We start from the raw sequence: 19,058 nt of genomic DNA, 5'->3' as shown, positions 1-19,058 counted from the left end.
GCACACTTGATTTGAGACCAACCATATACAACAGCAATGCAAGCAAACAGCACAGCAGAGACCACCCTGTGTGAGCACATTAACTCAAGATCAGCACCAACAATCACTTGACACACCCAATTTCGCACAAGTCCATTATAGCTAATAAACTCAAATCAGTCAATACACTACATCTAAGGACATGTAAATAGAGTAAATAGCTTCATAAAAGATATAGGCAACAAAGCAAACAATGCACAACAGCAAAACATGTTCTGACCTTTGGATGGTTTCTTTCATGAACTTCCTTGCAAAAAAGGCTGTTAAGATCAATTTTGCACAGGACAACACTTTTGGTGGACATCAGGTCCAGGTGATTCAGTCTGTTCTGATCCATTTTTTACCACTGATCTGTTGATCAGTGCCAATTTTGAGCTAGCATGCTCTCCACTCACACAGGTTACCAGCAAATTCGTAGACAGTTAGAGTACAATATCGACATTTGGAAATATTGACTGCACTTTCACCCCTTGTAAAAGTTGTAGTAGTAGTAGTGCCTGTGTAGCAATATTTGTCCTCGTAGTTGCAGTATGTTGTACCACATGTTTTCTACTTCTTTGTTTTGTTTTTTTTTTTGGTTGAGTGTTCTGGCTTCATCACAAGTAGATAGATTCTGGTTAGGGTCATTCATGATCTTTATCAACAACTCTTGAATGCTGGTTTAATTCAGAGTAAATGATTTAGTTGTTTGTGCTTGTTCTGACTATCTAGTATCAGAAAGAGTTTTGTCTCTCTGATCAAAACTTTAAAAATCCCTCCCACAAAGCAACAGTTCAGACAGACCCCTACCAAATTGTCTGTATGTGCCAAAGGGTTAACTTCTTTAGTGTGTGCTTCAAGGCATTAATAAACATCCAAAGTGCTCACACAACCTCTTTACTCATTGTGCTTTGCATTTTTGCACCTCCCATGATATTTTCTGTCAGACATTTTGATGCTGACCATCGTTGGCTACATTTTTACTTGAACTAGAGATGGCCCACTGAATGACACAACAGTGACCAGTGGTGACCCACAGGTCAATTGCAAAAAAAAAAAAAAAGTACAATACGATAATCAGGGGGCCCTGATCACTCTGGGCCCCAAGGCCACAATCTATGCCGGCCTGTGCATTAATCCACCCTGACTGGCATTTTGTTCCAGCATTTGATATCCTGGGTTAATACTTCAATGTTTGAATGTGATAAAATAATTATTGAATAATTCTATAATAATTTCTATATGTCCATGTTAAACAGACTCCCGCTTCACATATAATGTCACAGATTTTCAGGGATCAAGAATACATCACTATGCTACTGAACTGAAAGATAAATTCTGTATGTCTGGAGCACACAGATTCTTGGCCATAACCCATGACATATTATAGTGTTATATGGTTATATAGAGAGGCACAATAAATTAAACCATTTAAAGGGGAAGAATAATCTTGTTTTGTTTCTGCTTCCTTCGTGGCAGCATTTTAGTACACAAAGAAAACTGGCTCTATGACTTATAAAGCAGTTACTACTTTCAAGCATCCTTCACAACTGATCAGTAAAAACAAAGTTTTGCATTCACATTTCACATTTAAAGTCCTTTAAATGTGACTTATTAATTCATATACACCTCAGTGACTGCACATACTGAACATTGCATCTTCTGTATTTTGACATCTGTAACAAAGGGTTAAAGTGGAAATTTTACACAGCAATAATTTTACACATGTGAATAAATGTCAAAAATATCAGTAACGTTTGTTATTAAATGTATCACTGAGGCTTAATAGAATGACTGATTTAGATATCTCTTTGTAACCTCCACAATTTCTGACATTAAAAACACATACAGGCACTGTTCTCTGCTGAGTAATTATTCCTTTCAAATGACATTCGTTTCTCCACCTGGTGGAAAGACGAGGTGGTGACTTAGAATGGTGCTATAGCAGCAGCATCTGATGGCTGTTTCCGTGGCAACATGGGGAGGGCGAGAGGAGAGAGGGAGGTATAAAAACACTGGCAACTCCTCTGCAAGCCTCAGAATTGTGAGCTCTACTAACCAAGGAAGTGGCAAGAAAACCTGATTTGCACTCTCTGAGAACAAATCTCAAGGCTCCCCTGGAGAGAGGACAGTAGAGCAATGCTGAGGCCCAGGGACCTTTGTCAAAGCTCAGCCACCAAAACATTCTTGGATGCCATGAACAGTGGCAAAGTCCATCTGGCACGCTTTGTGCTGGATGCTCTGGATGGGAGAATCATCAACTCCAAAACAGAAAACAATTGCACTCCACTAATGTTTGCTGTGTGCCTACAGGACCATGGCACAAGGTCAAAGTTCACACAACTTTTGCTGGAGAAAGGAGCTGATGTTAACAGTCGTAATGACCATGGTCGTACTGCTCTCAGTCTGGCCTGTGAGCTTGGCCACCTGGATGCCATCAAACTTCTTGTCCAGTTCAATGCTGACCCAGAGATCACTGACACATGGGGCAATAGTGCCCTGATGTATGCAGCCTATGGTGGACACAGCCAAGTCTTAGAGTTCCTCATTAGAGCTTTCAAACGACTGGGACTGCAGCTGGACAGAACCAATCAAGCAGGACATTCTGCCATCCAGGTAGCAAACTATTTTGGGCATAGCCAGTGTGTTGAGGCACTAAATGTCTCTGGAAAGAAGGCAGCTGGTTCTGTTGACCTGATTAAAGAGGTGAGTGGAGAACCAGAGGAAAAACTTAACCAACCCAATCAGCTGCCCATGCACTTTTCCAAACAATTCAACAGAAAGAGTGATGAACCTCTGACACTGTTATTTCAGAAGCAGTTGACTGTACGAGACAGTAGTATGAGGCGGATGCACTTCAAATGCCAGAACCAGTCTCCAGATGGATCCAGTAGTGAACACAGTCAATCTCAGTCTCATCTCTCTGAAGGCAGCATGACTAAAGATGGACAAGATGCTGTACTGACCTCTAGACATTTCCAAAACATGACTCTAAGAGACATGAGAGCAGCCACAAACATAGACCAGTACAAGAAAGAGGACAATCAGAAAATGAGAAATAATATTCCACGCTGGGGAAAAGCAAAGTCTTTTAACTTGGACATCAGAACGGGGAGAAAACAGTCCTATCAGGGTGATGTTCGTGACGTACGCGAGTCTGTCAGTAAATTCAAGAGAGCCTCGCTGCAAGACGAGAAACCTCTTATTGCAAAGTTTTCTTGCCATGGGAACATAGGCGTAACAAATGATGCAGAGAAATCAGCTAGAATGGCAACATCACTTCTGGACGGCGGCAATCAGTTTTCTGGAGTACGTGAGGATAGTGTGAGAGCACCCAGCGGTGAAAACAACGAAATCAACCTGCCGGTAAGGAGAAACTCCCAAACACGAAGCAGCATCCCTAAAAGCGGAAGACCGAGGAAGCTTCTCTTCAACCGAGAGGAGATTGAACCAGCGAGGATCAAAGTTCGTCCACCAGGATTCGCCGGACTTGGAACGAGATTACTGCGACGATTTACCGCTCCCGAATTCATGAGACTTGTCAGAGACTCACCATCTAGCTCCGCACCAGGGAAGGGAAAGATATCTCGTTCGGAAACGTTCCCTCTCTCTCACTCGCATCAGAAAATTTACAGTCAGCCGAGTGTCGACAGCATCAGCGGGGTGAGGTGTGAATTTGAGACGAGTTCAGCTTGTGGCTCCCTCAACTGATCTGACTATAATCAGAGTCCAATAATTTTAATTGTTTTATGAATAATCAATATATTTTGTAGACTACACCTGCTTCTAAGAATGATGTTGAGTAAGGCGCTCATTTAAAAAAAATATGAGAAATCGCTAAGCTAAATGTTATTTGTAATGACTGAAGCCGGTTCAGGAAACTTTGCAATGTTGAAACTTGGCGTTTAATGGTTCATGTAATAATATTTCATGATTGTCAGCATTAAGGTAATATTTATCGCTATTAATCTATCACCGGTGGTTGTGCATACAATCTTTTGCTAAGCATAACGAACAGTATAGCAATTACAGTGTCCTTATAAAGGTTATATCCACCTGCAGCGAAGCATTATCATACATATTCTGCTACAGCGTTTTCTGCTTTATGTGAAGATACCACGAGCACCTACTGAAAAGACTCAATATTTCAACTGATGTAAACCACTTGTACTAGCTGCTACTTACTTTTTTATATTGTGCGAATAAGTCTAATGAGACGATGCTGACAGATAATCACAGCCAAAGGCTTTCACATCATGGGTAAGTGCGGAACATCCGATGTCTAAACTGCAGTGCTTCTGTGACCAAGTGTTTTTTGTCACGTATGTATCCAAAGTAAGCTACGGAGTGCTGTTTTTGTATTATTTTACAGGTGAATAAATGTCTATAAAACTGGCTTGGGTGTGTTTGAAGGTACAGAGAGAGAGAGAGAGAGAGAGAGAGAGAGAGAGTTGGGGGGTAAGAGCACACTTTTTAAATAGAATGATTATTCAATATGCATTATTTATTCATTTTACAAAATTAAAATTTTGTGTATTTCCCTCTTCATGAACAATCTTACAAATACAACCAACATGAAACATGATTATATCTTGAAGGGACCCAAAAATGACATACAAATGTATGCACAGCTGGTGGCGTTCCAGTAGCATCTCATGACTGTGTGCTTTATCGCTTCAAATTAGTGCTAACAGTCTTAGTCCTTTTCAGTGGCCATAAGCAAGTCCCTTAAGAGAATAGTCTGGAAAGTCAGTCACATAACAACAGGAGGAATGCTCAGGTATCAACATGATCAGGGCATCCCAAGAGTAAACACACATTTTGTAAATGAAAAAAAAAAGTATCTCATCTAATATCATAATTCAACCAATGATTCTGCAAAACTGCATTTGTTTATTTACAATATCTGTCTCCCAGCATTCCTTAACACATCACTTTAAAATAAACCCTTTCCAGCTGAGATGCAATATTTACATTGTAACATTTTACAAACAATGCACAACACTATTTGGAAAGCAGGTGGATCAGTTTGTAAGAAACCAAGCAAAATAAAGCAGAATTAGAAATTAACTTCAGTACACAGCCTTATTAACAACATTTGCCCATAAAATACATGAACATCATCCTGTTCATCAAGATTCAGACAAGCTGTACCATTTCTTAGCCATGCAAGCTGTGCACAGACCAAGTGCTGTTCCTCAGCTCTGACCATACTAAATCTGTCTTTTTTGTCATTACAAGTTTATCATCTTTAATAATGACAACTAAAAGTAGTTGCTTTAAAAATAAACCAGTAACCCAGCCTGGTACTCCCATTCAACAGTCAAACATGTTTAGGTTCAGTGTTCAGTCACAACTAGCATCACTGACTTCAGCACCAGTGCGAAGTCTTTAAAAAGATTTAAAAACCGTGAGCTCTATTAATTTTAAATCTCAGGTTCAGAATGGCACAATTCTGTTTGGAAAATACAGTAGTTTTTGCACACATAAAGCGCTTCCAGATCCATGCAGTCTGAGAATTCCAACACGCAACATAATTGATCAACTGCTTTAACTACCACTGCACATTCAGAGCCATGTGACCGGACAAAAGTCCCTGTCTAAGCTAGCCGGCCAGCAATGTGGTGTTTTTTCAAGGAAGGATGAAGGAACTCAGCAGCGGGACATGCGCTTGCGATAGAGCTCCACTAGGGGCACTAAACACTGTGGAGAGCTGCTCTGCAACAAGAAAGGATGTTCCAGTAGATCAGTGGCACTGGCCCGCTCCATTGGGTCTCTTGTTAACATGCGGTCCAAGAAGTCCTTGAGCACTGGAGAGATCTGCATAAAACAAAGCAACAAAAGAAAGCATAGAAATCCATTGATTCTCCAAGGTCACAGCTTGACAGCCAATGAACACTGGACACTGCTGTGTATGTGTTTAATTATGTGTGTATGTATTTTTTCTGAGTGATTAACCTGTGCATTTGTGTAGGTCTTTCACGTTGTGTGTGTGTGTGTGTGTGTGTGTGTGTGTGTGTGTGTGTGTGCACGCGCACGTGCAAGCATAGGTTTACATGTCTCTGAGTGTTACGTGTATTTTCTTTTGTTCTCACTTGGTGAACATTTCTGACTGTGGGTGCTGGCTCATCTCTCAGTCTCTTCATGGCTGCCACAGGAGTTTCACTGAAATATGGAGGTTCACCATCTACCATCTCCACTACCATGATCCCCAGAGACCACACATCCACCTGTATAATGCAACACTTTGAACAATGGCTATAGTTCACAAAATATATAGTTAAAAACAATCTTCAGTCATCTACAGTCATCGATAAAAACAGATGTTGCTTTAACTGGAAACTATAAAAAGTCTATCACTGGGTGAAAACCCATCATCAAAAATGATACATAAATGTAGACAGTATACACAAAGTAAATTATATGTTCTTTATATGATAATTACAGTGTTTCTTACCTCAGTGCCATAAGCAGATTTTGAGATAACTTCAGGTGCCATCCAGTATGGTGTTCCTACTAAGGACTTCCTCTTAGGGATGTCTTTGCTAATCTGGGCACAAAAGCCAAAATCTGACAGCTTGACCTATATGGAAGAGAAACAGCAAACCGTAACATGCAGTAAAGCAGCATGACACCACACAACAGACCACATAATTAAAATGTTTCATCCAGAAGTATCCAGAAGCTTTCAGAGGAAATGTGCATTATCTTACATATCAGTAAAATATTAACTATAATAAGTGTCTCAGACTGCAATTAACCAAAACAAACCACAAAAAAAAAAAATCACTTTCCTCAAGAGGGAAAATTGTATTCGGTCATGTTTTTGTAATTATCTATGATAATATAAACACTAGAAAACTCTGAGAGTGAACGTAACACAGACCAAGAAAAAAAGAGAATCTTACACAAGGGAGGTAGGTAACAGATGACTAAATGGAGAGAGGAGTGTAAACTCACCCTTCCATCCAGAGAGAGGAGTATGGAGTCACTCTTGATGTCTCTGTGGATGACACCTTGTGAATGAAGGTATGCCAACGCCTGAAGCACTGCCTCACACACTGTGGCTATCTGTTCCTCAGTCAACCTGGAAAACCAATAGTAAATCCAGTGATTACAATGATAATGATGATGATGATGATGATGATGATGATGATGATAATGACATACAACACTTGCGAGCAATATACAAAAAATATTCAAACAAGGCTGAGTCTACAGAGTGAGGATTAAGTTCTATTCACAGAATGAAGGATAATGAACGTTGCTTGATCTGGGGACGAGCAAGAGGCCTGAGTTCTGAGCCGGCATCTCACAAGGGCTTGATGTCATGACCCCCAAAACTGCAGGGGAGCAGGGCAAGAGAAATCGAGACTTTTTGAACGGGGAGGGAAGTAAGTGTGGTAGGCCTGGGAAGACCAGTGGCCCAGAAGCTAGACAGTGTGGTTCCAGTAGTCCTTGAACAGATGCTGTAAATCGCTCACCAGTTCCTGAAAATAATTCACTGAGAAAAACTCTGGTGAGGAGCCTTAAGAAGTAAGGACCTTGCAGAGACAGATAGTTAATGGTGGGTTACTACAATAACTGTTTTAGTAGTAAATAAAGCGTCAGAGGGTGAGGTAAGCAGTAAAACTTGAAACATATAATGTATTTGCCGTCACATAATCTTTGGGGTGTGCACTTGTGTACTTAGTTGTTTATTTGTTTCATTAACCTTGGATTAATTTAATTGATCTGTTTTGATTTCTCAAGTTTTGCGCAATACTTAACATGATTTCTATGTTAAATGTCATTTATTTGAGTGAGATTTTATTTTTCTTTAAGAGTTTTTTTGGTTATGTTTTGTTCCCATTGTGCACTTTCTACATGTCACTTCCTGCGTGTCATCAGCGTGAAAGGTTCGTACAATTTTCTCCTCGCAAAGTTTAAAGTGTTTGCTTCGTTATTGTAAGCCATCCGGCTGAAAATTTCCAGATACAAATTCCTCTCTTAGTCCACAAGCTGGCAAAAGTGGTATGTAGATTTATTTTCTGTCTAATTATGAGTTTATTGTCATGTGTGTTTTATATAAGTGAGTGTAATGGTTTTGTCTTTCATGTCCGTCCCTTTTTTATTTAGTTCTACGATATTGATAGTGATGTTGATGGTGTTGTTGGTGTTGGTGTTCGTCTAAGCATTAAACATCTGTGAAAAGGAACCTGAGCCTTCGCGTTGTGACTAAGGGCAGCATATATGACCTGCCGTAGACCTGCCAAGGTGGGGTCAAGAAATGAGAGTACAGGGGATGTGACAGGGCAGTTACAAAAAAAAAAAAAAGAGTTTAAACAAACCAACTGGATTTCATTACACATGCTGAAGTTTGTGTCCTCCCCAGTTAACACAAAAAGGTTATGAGAATACCTACTGAATTTAACAATATAATGCAGAAGCACCACATAGCTAATTTACCTGCTTCACATACAAACTGTAAACAATTGTCATGACAGTTCAGTTTAGCTGTAAATGTGAACTTGCAGTGGTAACCATTATTTCAAATAATGCCATGAGAACATGAGTTCCACATGAGCTTGGACAAAAAATTCATTCATTCATTCATTTTCAAAGCCGCGTGACCTAAGAGAAAGCTTATGTTTTACCGTAGTTTGATTTCAGACCTCAGATGAACATTAATAAAAAGTTCAAGTTGCTTCATGCTATTTGAATTGCCTCATATCACAAAATGTCCGCCAAAGCCAACTGCATTAGCTATGTCTGACAGCTGTCTGCCAACACTCAGGGAAAAATCCATTTCATTTGCAAACAAATCTCTTTCAGCATCTGTCTAGTCAGTCAATACTTTAAAGATTGATGGCAGCAATGATTTTTGTTTGAATCTTAAGCAGAATTAAATCAGAGTAAAAAGAAGAGTAAAGATGTTTAGCACACCGCTCACTTTCTGTGCTGTTAACCAAACTATTCTTTCAAAAGCGTAACTGATCACTTTTGGCCATTAGGGTCAGTATCACCTTGCTTCAGTTGACTTTGAAATCTTGAAACTCACAAATCATGATTAAGTAGTTAGCCAGTCATTTGGCTGTTTCTGCTTGAGAGTACCTACTAGTACCTAGTGATCTATCTTGTGATACTTCTACTTCCACTTCAACACGTAACATTAGCTTACTGGTCCCGCATTGCCATCTTAACTTCCTGCAGCTGTGTTTATGATTGTAGTACCTATGAATAAAACTTGCAGTAGTTATCATAAAAAATGACAGGTCACTTAACCAGTCTCATCTGCCAGTCAATTGCGATACAGTAGACAGATGTAGCAAAACCCTACAAAGCTTTACTGTTTTCCTCTCGCAATCTGGTTAATCTGACTATCTAATCTTGTCTTGAGTCAGAACCCAGAATGACTAAATATCTTGAGATGGCCACTGGTGTACGGAATTTAAGTTATTACATGTGTGTTTTCTACAACTCTACATTGTCCTGTGGATATAAAATTCCTGGGCCAAAATTAGGTCAGTGTGTGTCCCTAGTAGAATTTACACAAAGATGCATATGTTGAGGTGAAAGAAATGTCTTTTTCCGACTAACTCGATTTCCATGTGTCATTTAAATATCTGCAAATTCAGTCATGTACTTAAGTCATGCCGACCCCTTAGGTATTACATAGAGGGTGCACATAGATATACAACAGATGGAGAGATTCTGGGCTGTCAGATGAATACGAATGGCTTAGTCAGACAAAACCTCTTTTAGGAGTCCTGTCATGCCTTTGCTCAACATTTTTATGCATAAGGATTCCAAAGCACCCTGTGTCCTGGTGGTTAAATCCAGATTCTACACCAGAGGACAGCCATTTTTAAGGCAACAAACCTGTCTTGAGAGGTGGGTTATCTCAGTGAGGAGTTATGTAAAACTCTGTTCTCTACAAGAGCTGATGGTAAAATGAAAAATGAGTGAGTACTGTGACCTAGAAAAAGAACACTTTCTTTTTTATCTGTATTAAAAACATCATCAGGTAATTTGTGCTACTTTGATACAAGTGAACTTAGAATTACCTGTATAGCATTCTGTGTGTCAGTAATTGGTTTAAATACAATTCTAACTGTTCTTGCTGTCTTTGCAATTTTGCTACGTGACAGGGTTACAGAAATCAGTATTGCGATTTTATGGGTTCTGAAGGCTCACAGCATCAGTGTCTGTAACGGAACAATCTGCTGCTTGCTGAGACAGCATAAGATTAACTATTTTGTGTTTCTACAGTTTACTACAGTATTTTACTACAGTATTTTACCACTGACCTCCATTCTTGTGATTGTAAAATTTCAAACATTGACAAATAGTTAAGTATAGATGCTACTTCCATTAGTACAAATAAACAATGTATAATATTATGTACTTGCTACTCTGAGGGTTAAAATGTTAAAATAAGGTTGGATGTCCAATAATTTGTAAGCTGTCCTTGTCTGCCTGTAGTACCACACTGTAACATACCTGGTTTCAGACACAATGTTGGTGAGAGCTCCACCCTGAAGATATTCCATAATGACCCAAAGCTCCTCCTCCACCAGAGCACTCTTATACATCTCTACCACATTCCTGTGCTGGTAGTCTCTCATAATTACAACCTAGAGGTAATTGCACAAGATAAAATATTTCTCATGTTATATATAATGTTATGATATTATGTTTATATGTTTGAAAATAGTATGCAGCTACAGTGCGAGAATGGTGATAAATATTTCTGAGTAAATTTTTAGGGTTTTTACAGTGAAGGAAAATACATATGCATTTATCTACAAGACTAGACAATACTGTCTAATTTTTGTATGATTACACATCACTGAATAAGAATAAGTTACAGTGTAAATCATTCACATAATCTGCACCTACAAATTGGTTCATAATTTCCTACACCATATGCTTATTGTCTTATTTCATGTATGTATTGCTTGAGAGCACTACCTCGTTGAAAAGCAGCTCTCTTCTCTGTTGCCTGCGTAGGTCCATCATCTTCACAGCCACCTGTCGGCCACTATGTTTTTCCCGTGCAATACACACAACACCAGTCGAACCCTCACCGATCCTCACAAAGTTCTCCAGATATGAACGTGGATCTCCCTTATCCACTACCATCTGCAGAGCAGCCTTAAATTGCTCATGGGTTACCTTGGGGGGATCAGGGGGTGGCCGGGGAGAGGGGTGCTGGGGAGGTCGGAATGCTGGGGAACATGTTCCTGGAGGGCTGGTTGCCAAGGAACCAGTTGGGGATGGGCGAGGTTGGGAGGGACTGTCTTGGGTGGGGAAAAGGCCAGGGTTTGGGCATCCAGAATGTTGTAAATAGGGGTCAGGTCCATTAGGTCGCAGGCTGATGTTCGGAGAGAGTCCTATTGTGTAGCTGGATGAGGAACGGACTGCTCGGTGAGGTCTGGAGCTATTTACAAGTGGACTGGTACCAGTGTGTAAGAAACCAGACTGGTGCCGCAAAACTGCATCTGACTGAGAGTTTGAAGAAGACAACAGTGTTGTGAAGGTCAGCTCTATGCTTTATAACTAAATGCAAATCAAAGCAAATCAAATCGCTCCATCTTGATTTGTGTTTTCAGCTAATTTCCTGTGCTCAGTTCTTATACCCCTGAGAGCTCTGCAGCTGCCAAAAATAGCTACACTGTGTTCATAGCAATGGCAAAGGTGTATATTATTGGATTTGTGTGTATGTGATAGTTCAGCTGCAACAGAGTAGCACAAAAAATGCTTGAAAAATGCTTTTGATTTGCTTATGGATTTGAACGAGATGCATATTACTGTCTTAATTCACATTCTTATGGGTCAAGTTTGAGAAGTCATTGGACCAGTATTTTTTTAACCACAGCTAGCAATATTCCTGCTCTAATATATGTAATGAAGAGCCTCAGAATGTACAAGAAATAGGAGATATATATAAAGGTAGTACTGTCAGAAAATGCAGAGCTGTCCAGGATAACATTAAAAGATGTGAACTGAAATGATGTGGCCCTTTTTTCCTCAGACTGAATACACTGTGCAGCCACATGTAAAGCAAGGAGTGTGGGAGTAAATGAAATAAACTGTGGTAACAGACAATTGTTTACCTTTAGATCATAAGAGGAGTAGGGTCTTCCAGGACTGTTTTCAGGATGGACAAGGAGTTGGTTGGTAGTCCGCAAGTCAAGATTGTGTCCCACATGCTCTCCATGAGGATGATGGGGTAGCAGAGCAGGACTATAGAAGCAGGAGATAGGTTTCTGATTGTGTGGAATTATCCTGGGTATCTCCTTCCTCACTACAAGTCTCTCTGTCGGGCTGCCAATCTCTCCAACCCCATATCCCCCCCTTGGGGGCACTGGAATAGGAGGAGGAGGGGGAGCCGGAAGGGCAGGTGGTGCTGGAGGTGTGGGACCCTCCAGGGAACTCACACTGACTTCATAGGTGGACTTAGCCCTGGGCAGAACACCATTAGGCTGCAGTGTGATGCTCTTCTTCATGCCCATGTGAGGTGTTCCAGTTTCACTGTGTATGTTTCTTGCCCTATCCTTCCAATATGACTGACCCTCACTGGGGTCAACCTCATTTAGATCCTCATACTGGTAAGTGTCACCCTCTCTCACCTCCCCAAGACGACCCAAAGACTGGGCTCTCTTTCGTGCTGATGGACTGCTCTTCCGCAGGGAGTTTGAGCTGGTCACAGAGAGACGGTTTATGTCAGACAGCATGGCTGAGATGTAGTCTCCATGGCCAATGAAACTCCCACGCACAATAGTCTGAGGGACAGAAGGGACAGCGTGATTAATGTTCAGTACAGAAATTGTGTGTTTCTGAAGGCACACTGTAAGTATTCACCAGGGTGAACATGAACTCAAAATCACACTTTTTCTTGAAGAGAGGCTATTTTAGGATATCTGGAGAGCATGATCCCTCTGTAAATACAGACTAGATTCAATTCAGGTCTTGATACTTCTGATACCAGAGCACATAAAATATTCCATTTCCATATCACATTTTGATACTTACTAACATGACATAATGTTAGAAAACATCTGTATTTTGTTATCAGTATTAATTGTCCATGGCATAATCTTAAGATTCAGCGGGGTCACTCTGATAAGGTATCAATGTGCCACGTTTGCAGGAGAATGTAACATCATATCATTCAGCAAAGACAAGACGTGTAATTTATGTGAAATGGTTCATAACAGCAAAGAAATATTCATTTCACATTTTGCACAAGTTAGTTTTGTTTCTGATAGAGATTTTTTGCTTTTTTTGCCGTTCCCTTTGCACTGTGCATGTTAAAGATTTAAACTGGACTTGAAGAAGAATTATGTTCTCATTAGAAAAAATACCCTAATCACCACCTAGTAATTAGGGACAGGACTGTAGTTATTAAATCTGTGTTTTGAACATATCCTCTCACCACTGTAAGCACCTTTAGTTCTCCTTGTGGAATGTTTTACAGTGTGAATGCTATATCTTCACTGATTATATGCTTTGTCCCACCCCCACCTTGTTACACACACACATACATTAAAAGGTATAACTGCATTTATGGTCAGAGAAAGTCCTCAGGTGTTAGGACTCCGTTGCTCATCTCCCTTCCCTTTACAATGGCTACACTCTTTTATCCCTGAGGCTGACATTAGTGGCTCAGCCGTGCAGATCATTATTAATTTCAAGTGTGGGGTAATAAATCATCTTGCCTTTCAAGGATTCACGATGAGCAGTCAGTGTACATAGTGGGGTTATTAGCTAAGCCATATGATAGATAGGAGGGTAATAAGACAGAGAAGAAAGTATAAGCTCACTTAAGTGACTTTACCTGAGCCAAATTAACGAGGTGAACAAATGCTGATGTTCACTCGTGTTAATGCTTTATTTCTCAGCTCTTGTTTTACATGAGCATTAGATTGCTCAGTGACGATCAGGGAAAACTAACAGTTTCTGTGCAGGGACAGGGTCACGTTGTGTGTGGTGTTTGTTTCTGCTGATGAAACTGTCAGTCTTAGGTAAGGTGATGAGTTGAGGGTGAGCACATTTTGGGAATATGAAGTGGGGTTTGTTGGCATTTGAAATAAGGTACCCCAGAAGGCACTGCATTCCTTAACAAGGACATTTTTTTTATTGTACTGATCTCTTCGGCTTCCCACCTTTCCCTCATTTGTCATTCTTATCTTTCTCACTATATGGTTTATTTATTTGTTGCAAACAAATAAGCTATATTTATGGTTAAGCAGAACATAAGCCGCTAAATGTCTTGTTTTCGCAATTAGTTTTTTGCACCTGCATATTTGTGATCAGGGGAGATACATTTGTACCTTCTTTGGTTTCAGCTCCACTGGTGTTATCCGGGAGGGGTCCACCATTGGTTTGGGTCTGCGCAGGTTATCAATGATACTCTGCCATTGGGTTGGGAGGCCAACAAAACATCCACGCTTTGCATCAAAGGAAGTGTGCACCCGATGCTCAAAGTTCTTTGGTGCTGAAATTTCTGGTCTCTTCTTCTTCTTCTTGCGAAACATGTTGTTGTCCTAAATTGGCAACCTATTAGAAGATAAATGGCTACTGGTGAAAACATGGACCACAACATGTGAACAATGATGATACTGATCATATTTTAACCCACTACCTCTGGGGGTGTGAACTTGTTGCTCTTGTTCCCCATAGTGTAGTGAGAGGGGAAAGACATGGCGGAGCTAGTAGCTACACGTTCAGTAGGCAATAAAAAAAGAGATTCCTTCCATTTCACCTCTTCGAAACATTTTTAAAAGATTCACTCTCAACCCCACAGAATGTTACAATAATTAATCATCCTCATAACATTTAACATCAAGCTATTCAAGTACCATTAAAACCGTCCCTTTACATGACTCGCAGAGAGAGGAATGTCATCAATGCATCAGAATCTCTATCGAAATAGCAAATTTTGTACAAGCATAAAACTGTCAACCCTCTGAACCCTCTAAGTTTGGAGGGAGCATTTTTAATTTCTTAAACGCAGTTCTGCATACATCTGACACTGGCTCTGTCCATCAGTGACATTAGTGTTTAGGAAAACTGCTCAAAGCTAGCAGTAAATGGGTATGTGTTTGCATGAGAAATGAAGGATATTTGCTCATAGAAAGCTTATTCATCTCCCTTGCCCTTTAACAGAGAAGCAGAGTGCACTGAATGCCTGCAGAGGATGCGTGCCTAAGGGTGAAGACTTCATTTTCTGGAAAACAGATTCACAAAGGAGCAAATGCACCATTAACACAAATGACCGTAATGGAAGAGAAAAGGTTTCTCTGACCTCCAGGGAGGAGTCTTTCAACTTATCCATTCTTCCAACCTTAGTATTTTGTGAAGGCAAAGGACACTGACTGACTTTACATATTAGACAATTTTCAGTGTTTTTCAATGGAGGACAATAAAACATGGTCCAATACAGAATTCACATGTGTTAATAATGTTAAAATAATGTCTCTGAGCATTGGTATAAAGGTATATTTGCTCAGCCTCTATCCTGGAATTAAAATAAATGTATGGGATATGTGTGGGAGGTTTAAAAATGATATCTTTGACTCAAGGGCCAGTGTGTTAGCCTAAATATTCATGGAGGAGACTTGTCACTATCACTGTTTTTGCTTTCAAGCTCATGCTTTACTGGATAACTAGCTGCTGAGTCTTCCTTATGGAGTCCCTCTTTGTGTTTGCTAAGACAAATCCTGTTTCTAATCTGATGCGCAATGTACGAACTCAGTTATACAGCAATCATCATACAACACTTGCCTACATTAAATGAGTGTAAGGGAGCTCCACCTGAAAGATGTGCCCATCTCAATTATTTCCAATGTATATCTCTGAGGTATATTTGTCTGTATTTGATACATGCACAGTACTTTCAGCCAATCATAGGGACAAAAGGAAAACAGCTAAATACCAGCACAGGTTGCACACAGAGAAATTACGTGAGGTGATAGTAGAGCCAAACTACTTCCTTGTGTTTTCCTGATGTGTTGCTGATGTTAAGGTTCATTGAAATAAGGTAGTGATATTAGTATTGATATAAAGTAATTTGTTCATATATAGTCATGTTATTTTTAGTGGGGTAACACATAAAAATGTAATGTATTTTTAAATAATGCACACAACCCTTTTAAGCAAATATGCTGGGACATGAGAGGAGAGTAGGCCCGTGGTCTTGCCTCAAACAAAGCTGACTCACTGCCACTGATTACGCAGGGAGGCGGAATGTCATGGCTGAGAGTGACATGCCCCAAACCCTACTCCTCCGCTTCAGTGACTCAGTAAGCAGAATAATGTCCTAACCTTTAACAATAGTCCTACAATAATAAAACAATACATGTCAGCATATCATTCTGTGCTTTCTCTATATATAATGGAACAGGATATGAATTTCATTTCATGTTACTTTGGCACCATGGCATGATCCTTTCACATCAAGGAGCTCCTGTTGAACCAATGACCAAATTTTTGGTGAAAACAAGAAAAACCCTTTGGTCCCTCTGAGAATGCACTTGACACAATAAGGGATATGTCATCCTGAAAAAGGTCAGATAAAGCAATGGGTCATAGTAATGCTGGTCATGTAAAGATATGTGTGACATTGTAAATAGCAGGCCAGAAGATTAGAGAAAGTTGGTGTGGCTTTACAGTCATGTATCAGGGCACTACATAGTGCCAGCACCAGAATACACAACACATAAAGGTATCTGTGTGTTGCTTTGATCAGACGGTGGACAATTCTGGGCACACGGTAAAATAGAGGACAGCTACAACTAAGCATTGTCTGAACGATCAGCAATTAATCTGAATGTTTGTTCAAAAGTTTTCTCACCCAGATTCTCTTCCCTGTAAATGTTGATGAATCGGTATTTACTAAACAATGGAATCTGAGGCATTTGTGTAGGTGTTTTAGAGATATCATCACAAGTAGAATCTACACATTCTGAGTGAGCAATGATTTGTTTATTACCAGTGTTGAGTAGCATTGCGAAAGAAAACCATCTATGATGGAAGGGTCTCAAATCTGTTTTGTCTGTTTTGAGATCATCTTTTAATCTGTACTGTTTAATCATTTTAATTTTAAAACTTGTCACGCTGCGTCTATTGTAATGTTCATTTTGATTCTATGTTCTGTGTGAGTAACTACCATATAGGGAACGTAACAACCAGTGATAGGAGTTTTAGTTAACACTAGTTAACGCTTTTTACCAACGCTCGCATTCATTTAAAAAGAAGGCAGAGCGAGAGGGCAGCGGGGCTTGAGTTGTGCAATGAAAATCCAGTTCAGCAGTGACATAAAAAGTGAAAATATATTTATATATTTTTATAATATATATTTTACATTGAATCATGTACATCTTATCACAGCTCTATATACATTTTATTCAGCTCACATAAGATCCAGGGTCTGTGTCAGTACAGTGTCTGTACATAGCCTAGATACCATGATTGCAAATATCCACATGAAACTAAAGTACAAATTCTCAGTATTGTCATTAATATTCATTATTCATATAACCATGCTCTTCACTTTTCGTAATTGACCAAAGCAAGATATCCTTGCAAGAATATATTTGGCTTTGAATTCTGTAACTGAAATAGATAACTGAGCTATGATCACTGTAATACACACTTTCTTCTATAGTTTCCATGTATTCTTCATAACAGCATTTATATCCTCAAGATGTTCAACACACCATCCCTAACGAAGAAGATTAATGTTGCATATTTTCCAAAGTGCAACATTAATCTTGAAATTTTAAATAAACCCAACACCAAAGAAACTAATTTTCTACCGCAGAATATCCTAACAATCTTAAATTGATGACAAATGTCACAAAACCAAATAATTTCATCAAACAGCAACACTTATTTACAGCAATATTCAAAAAATAGTATTATTCAAAAAATAGTTTCTGAAGAAAAACTGCACCTGGGCATCAATCATGCCAATATCAATAAGTCAACAAAAATAGTTTAATGTGATAATTTTCCTTTTGTACCTGTCATTATTTCTTACTTTTCTTTTTCCTGTGAACTGTAAATCATATTATTCTGTACCCCATGACACTTATTCCCTTTTGTGCACCCCTTTTTTAAATTTTTTTTTTTTTTTTGCGGTTTCCAGCATTAATTGTTCTTTCCATTTTGAAACATTTAAACATTTCTTTACTTTCTAGATTATTTTCATGCTGTGTTTGACACGTATAAAGTCCAAGCTAGTTTTGATGGCCATTATCTATGCAGTAAGTTCATGTCAGATTGTGAGATACATGTAGGAGACTCAAGAAACTCAGATACTTTTTGTATCTGTCAGTGGTCAAATGAGTGTAATCCCACCCAAATCAAATAAATGAATTCGTTCAGCAGTGTACCGAAGATATGCTCAAAGTACTCTCTGGTTTTGTTTTATGACTGTCATTTCTGAAAATTATTCTGATTCTCTTGTGTCCTTCCACTGTCACTGAGATTACTATCCAACTTATTTAGTACTGTTTACTATAAAGAATATGTTGTTGCAGCTAATAGACCAAGAACAGTACAATTAAACAGGCATATTTCATGTTCTACATTTTAATAAATGGTATGTTTATTAACACTACTTTTGGCTAAAAGTGACTTTGACTGCAGAATATAATTCTTTAGGGACTGCAGTATATAGACTGGAAGTGGAAGGAGCAAGAACAAAACACTGTTGATTACCCAAGACGACCTTTGTTCCGGTTGGGAGTCATTTTATGCCAAAGGGTTGTTTGCATGTTCTAGGTCTGTTAAAATGCAATATATTTGCCAAAAAATTAGAACAAGTGTAACTCATGGATCATTTTTCCCACATATTTTTACACTTGAAAAGGAAATGTATCTGAGATGAACCTCTGTACTATAGGCAATATATGTGTGTATTTAAGTGAAGAAAGTTAGAAGCCCGGGTGTTAAAAAAAAGAAAAGAAAAAGAAAAAAGGTATATTCTGTTTTATCATTTACTAACAATCTGGTGTATATTGAGAATTCATTTGATACTGGGGGCTTTT

At 39.2% G+C, this 19,058-nt stretch overlaps 1 protein-coding gene across 1 annotated transcript; it reads right to left on the bottom strand.

The window, feature by feature from the left end:
* Positions 1 to 5,670: 5,670 nt before the first annotated feature.
* pak6 (p21 (RAC1) activated kinase 6) lies at positions 5,671 to 14,540 on the bottom strand. Its single transcript, XM_030782604.1, has 8 exons — positions 14,337 to 14,540; positions 12,117 to 12,785; positions 10,972 to 11,505; positions 10,501 to 10,634; positions 6,979 to 7,105; positions 6,476 to 6,601; positions 6,114 to 6,248; positions 5,671 to 5,838 (listed from the first exon to the last, which is right to left on the bottom strand). Exons 1-8 carry the CDS (start codon positions 14,538 to 14,540, stop codon positions 5,671 to 5,673), a joined length of 2,097 nt encoding a protein of 698 aa, XP_030638464.1.
* Positions 14,541 to 19,058: the final 4,518 nt, after the last annotated feature.

Source organism: Chanos chanos, chromosome 1 (genome assembly GCF_902362185.1).
Source record: "Chanos chanos chromosome 1, fChaCha1.1, whole genome shotgun sequence".
NCBI classification, from domain to species: Eukaryota; Metazoa; Chordata; class Actinopteri; order Gonorynchiformes; family Chanidae; genus Chanos; species Chanos chanos.
Note: the sequence above shows the minus strand (reverse complement) of the source record. Positions and strands in the feature narration are given on the sequence as shown.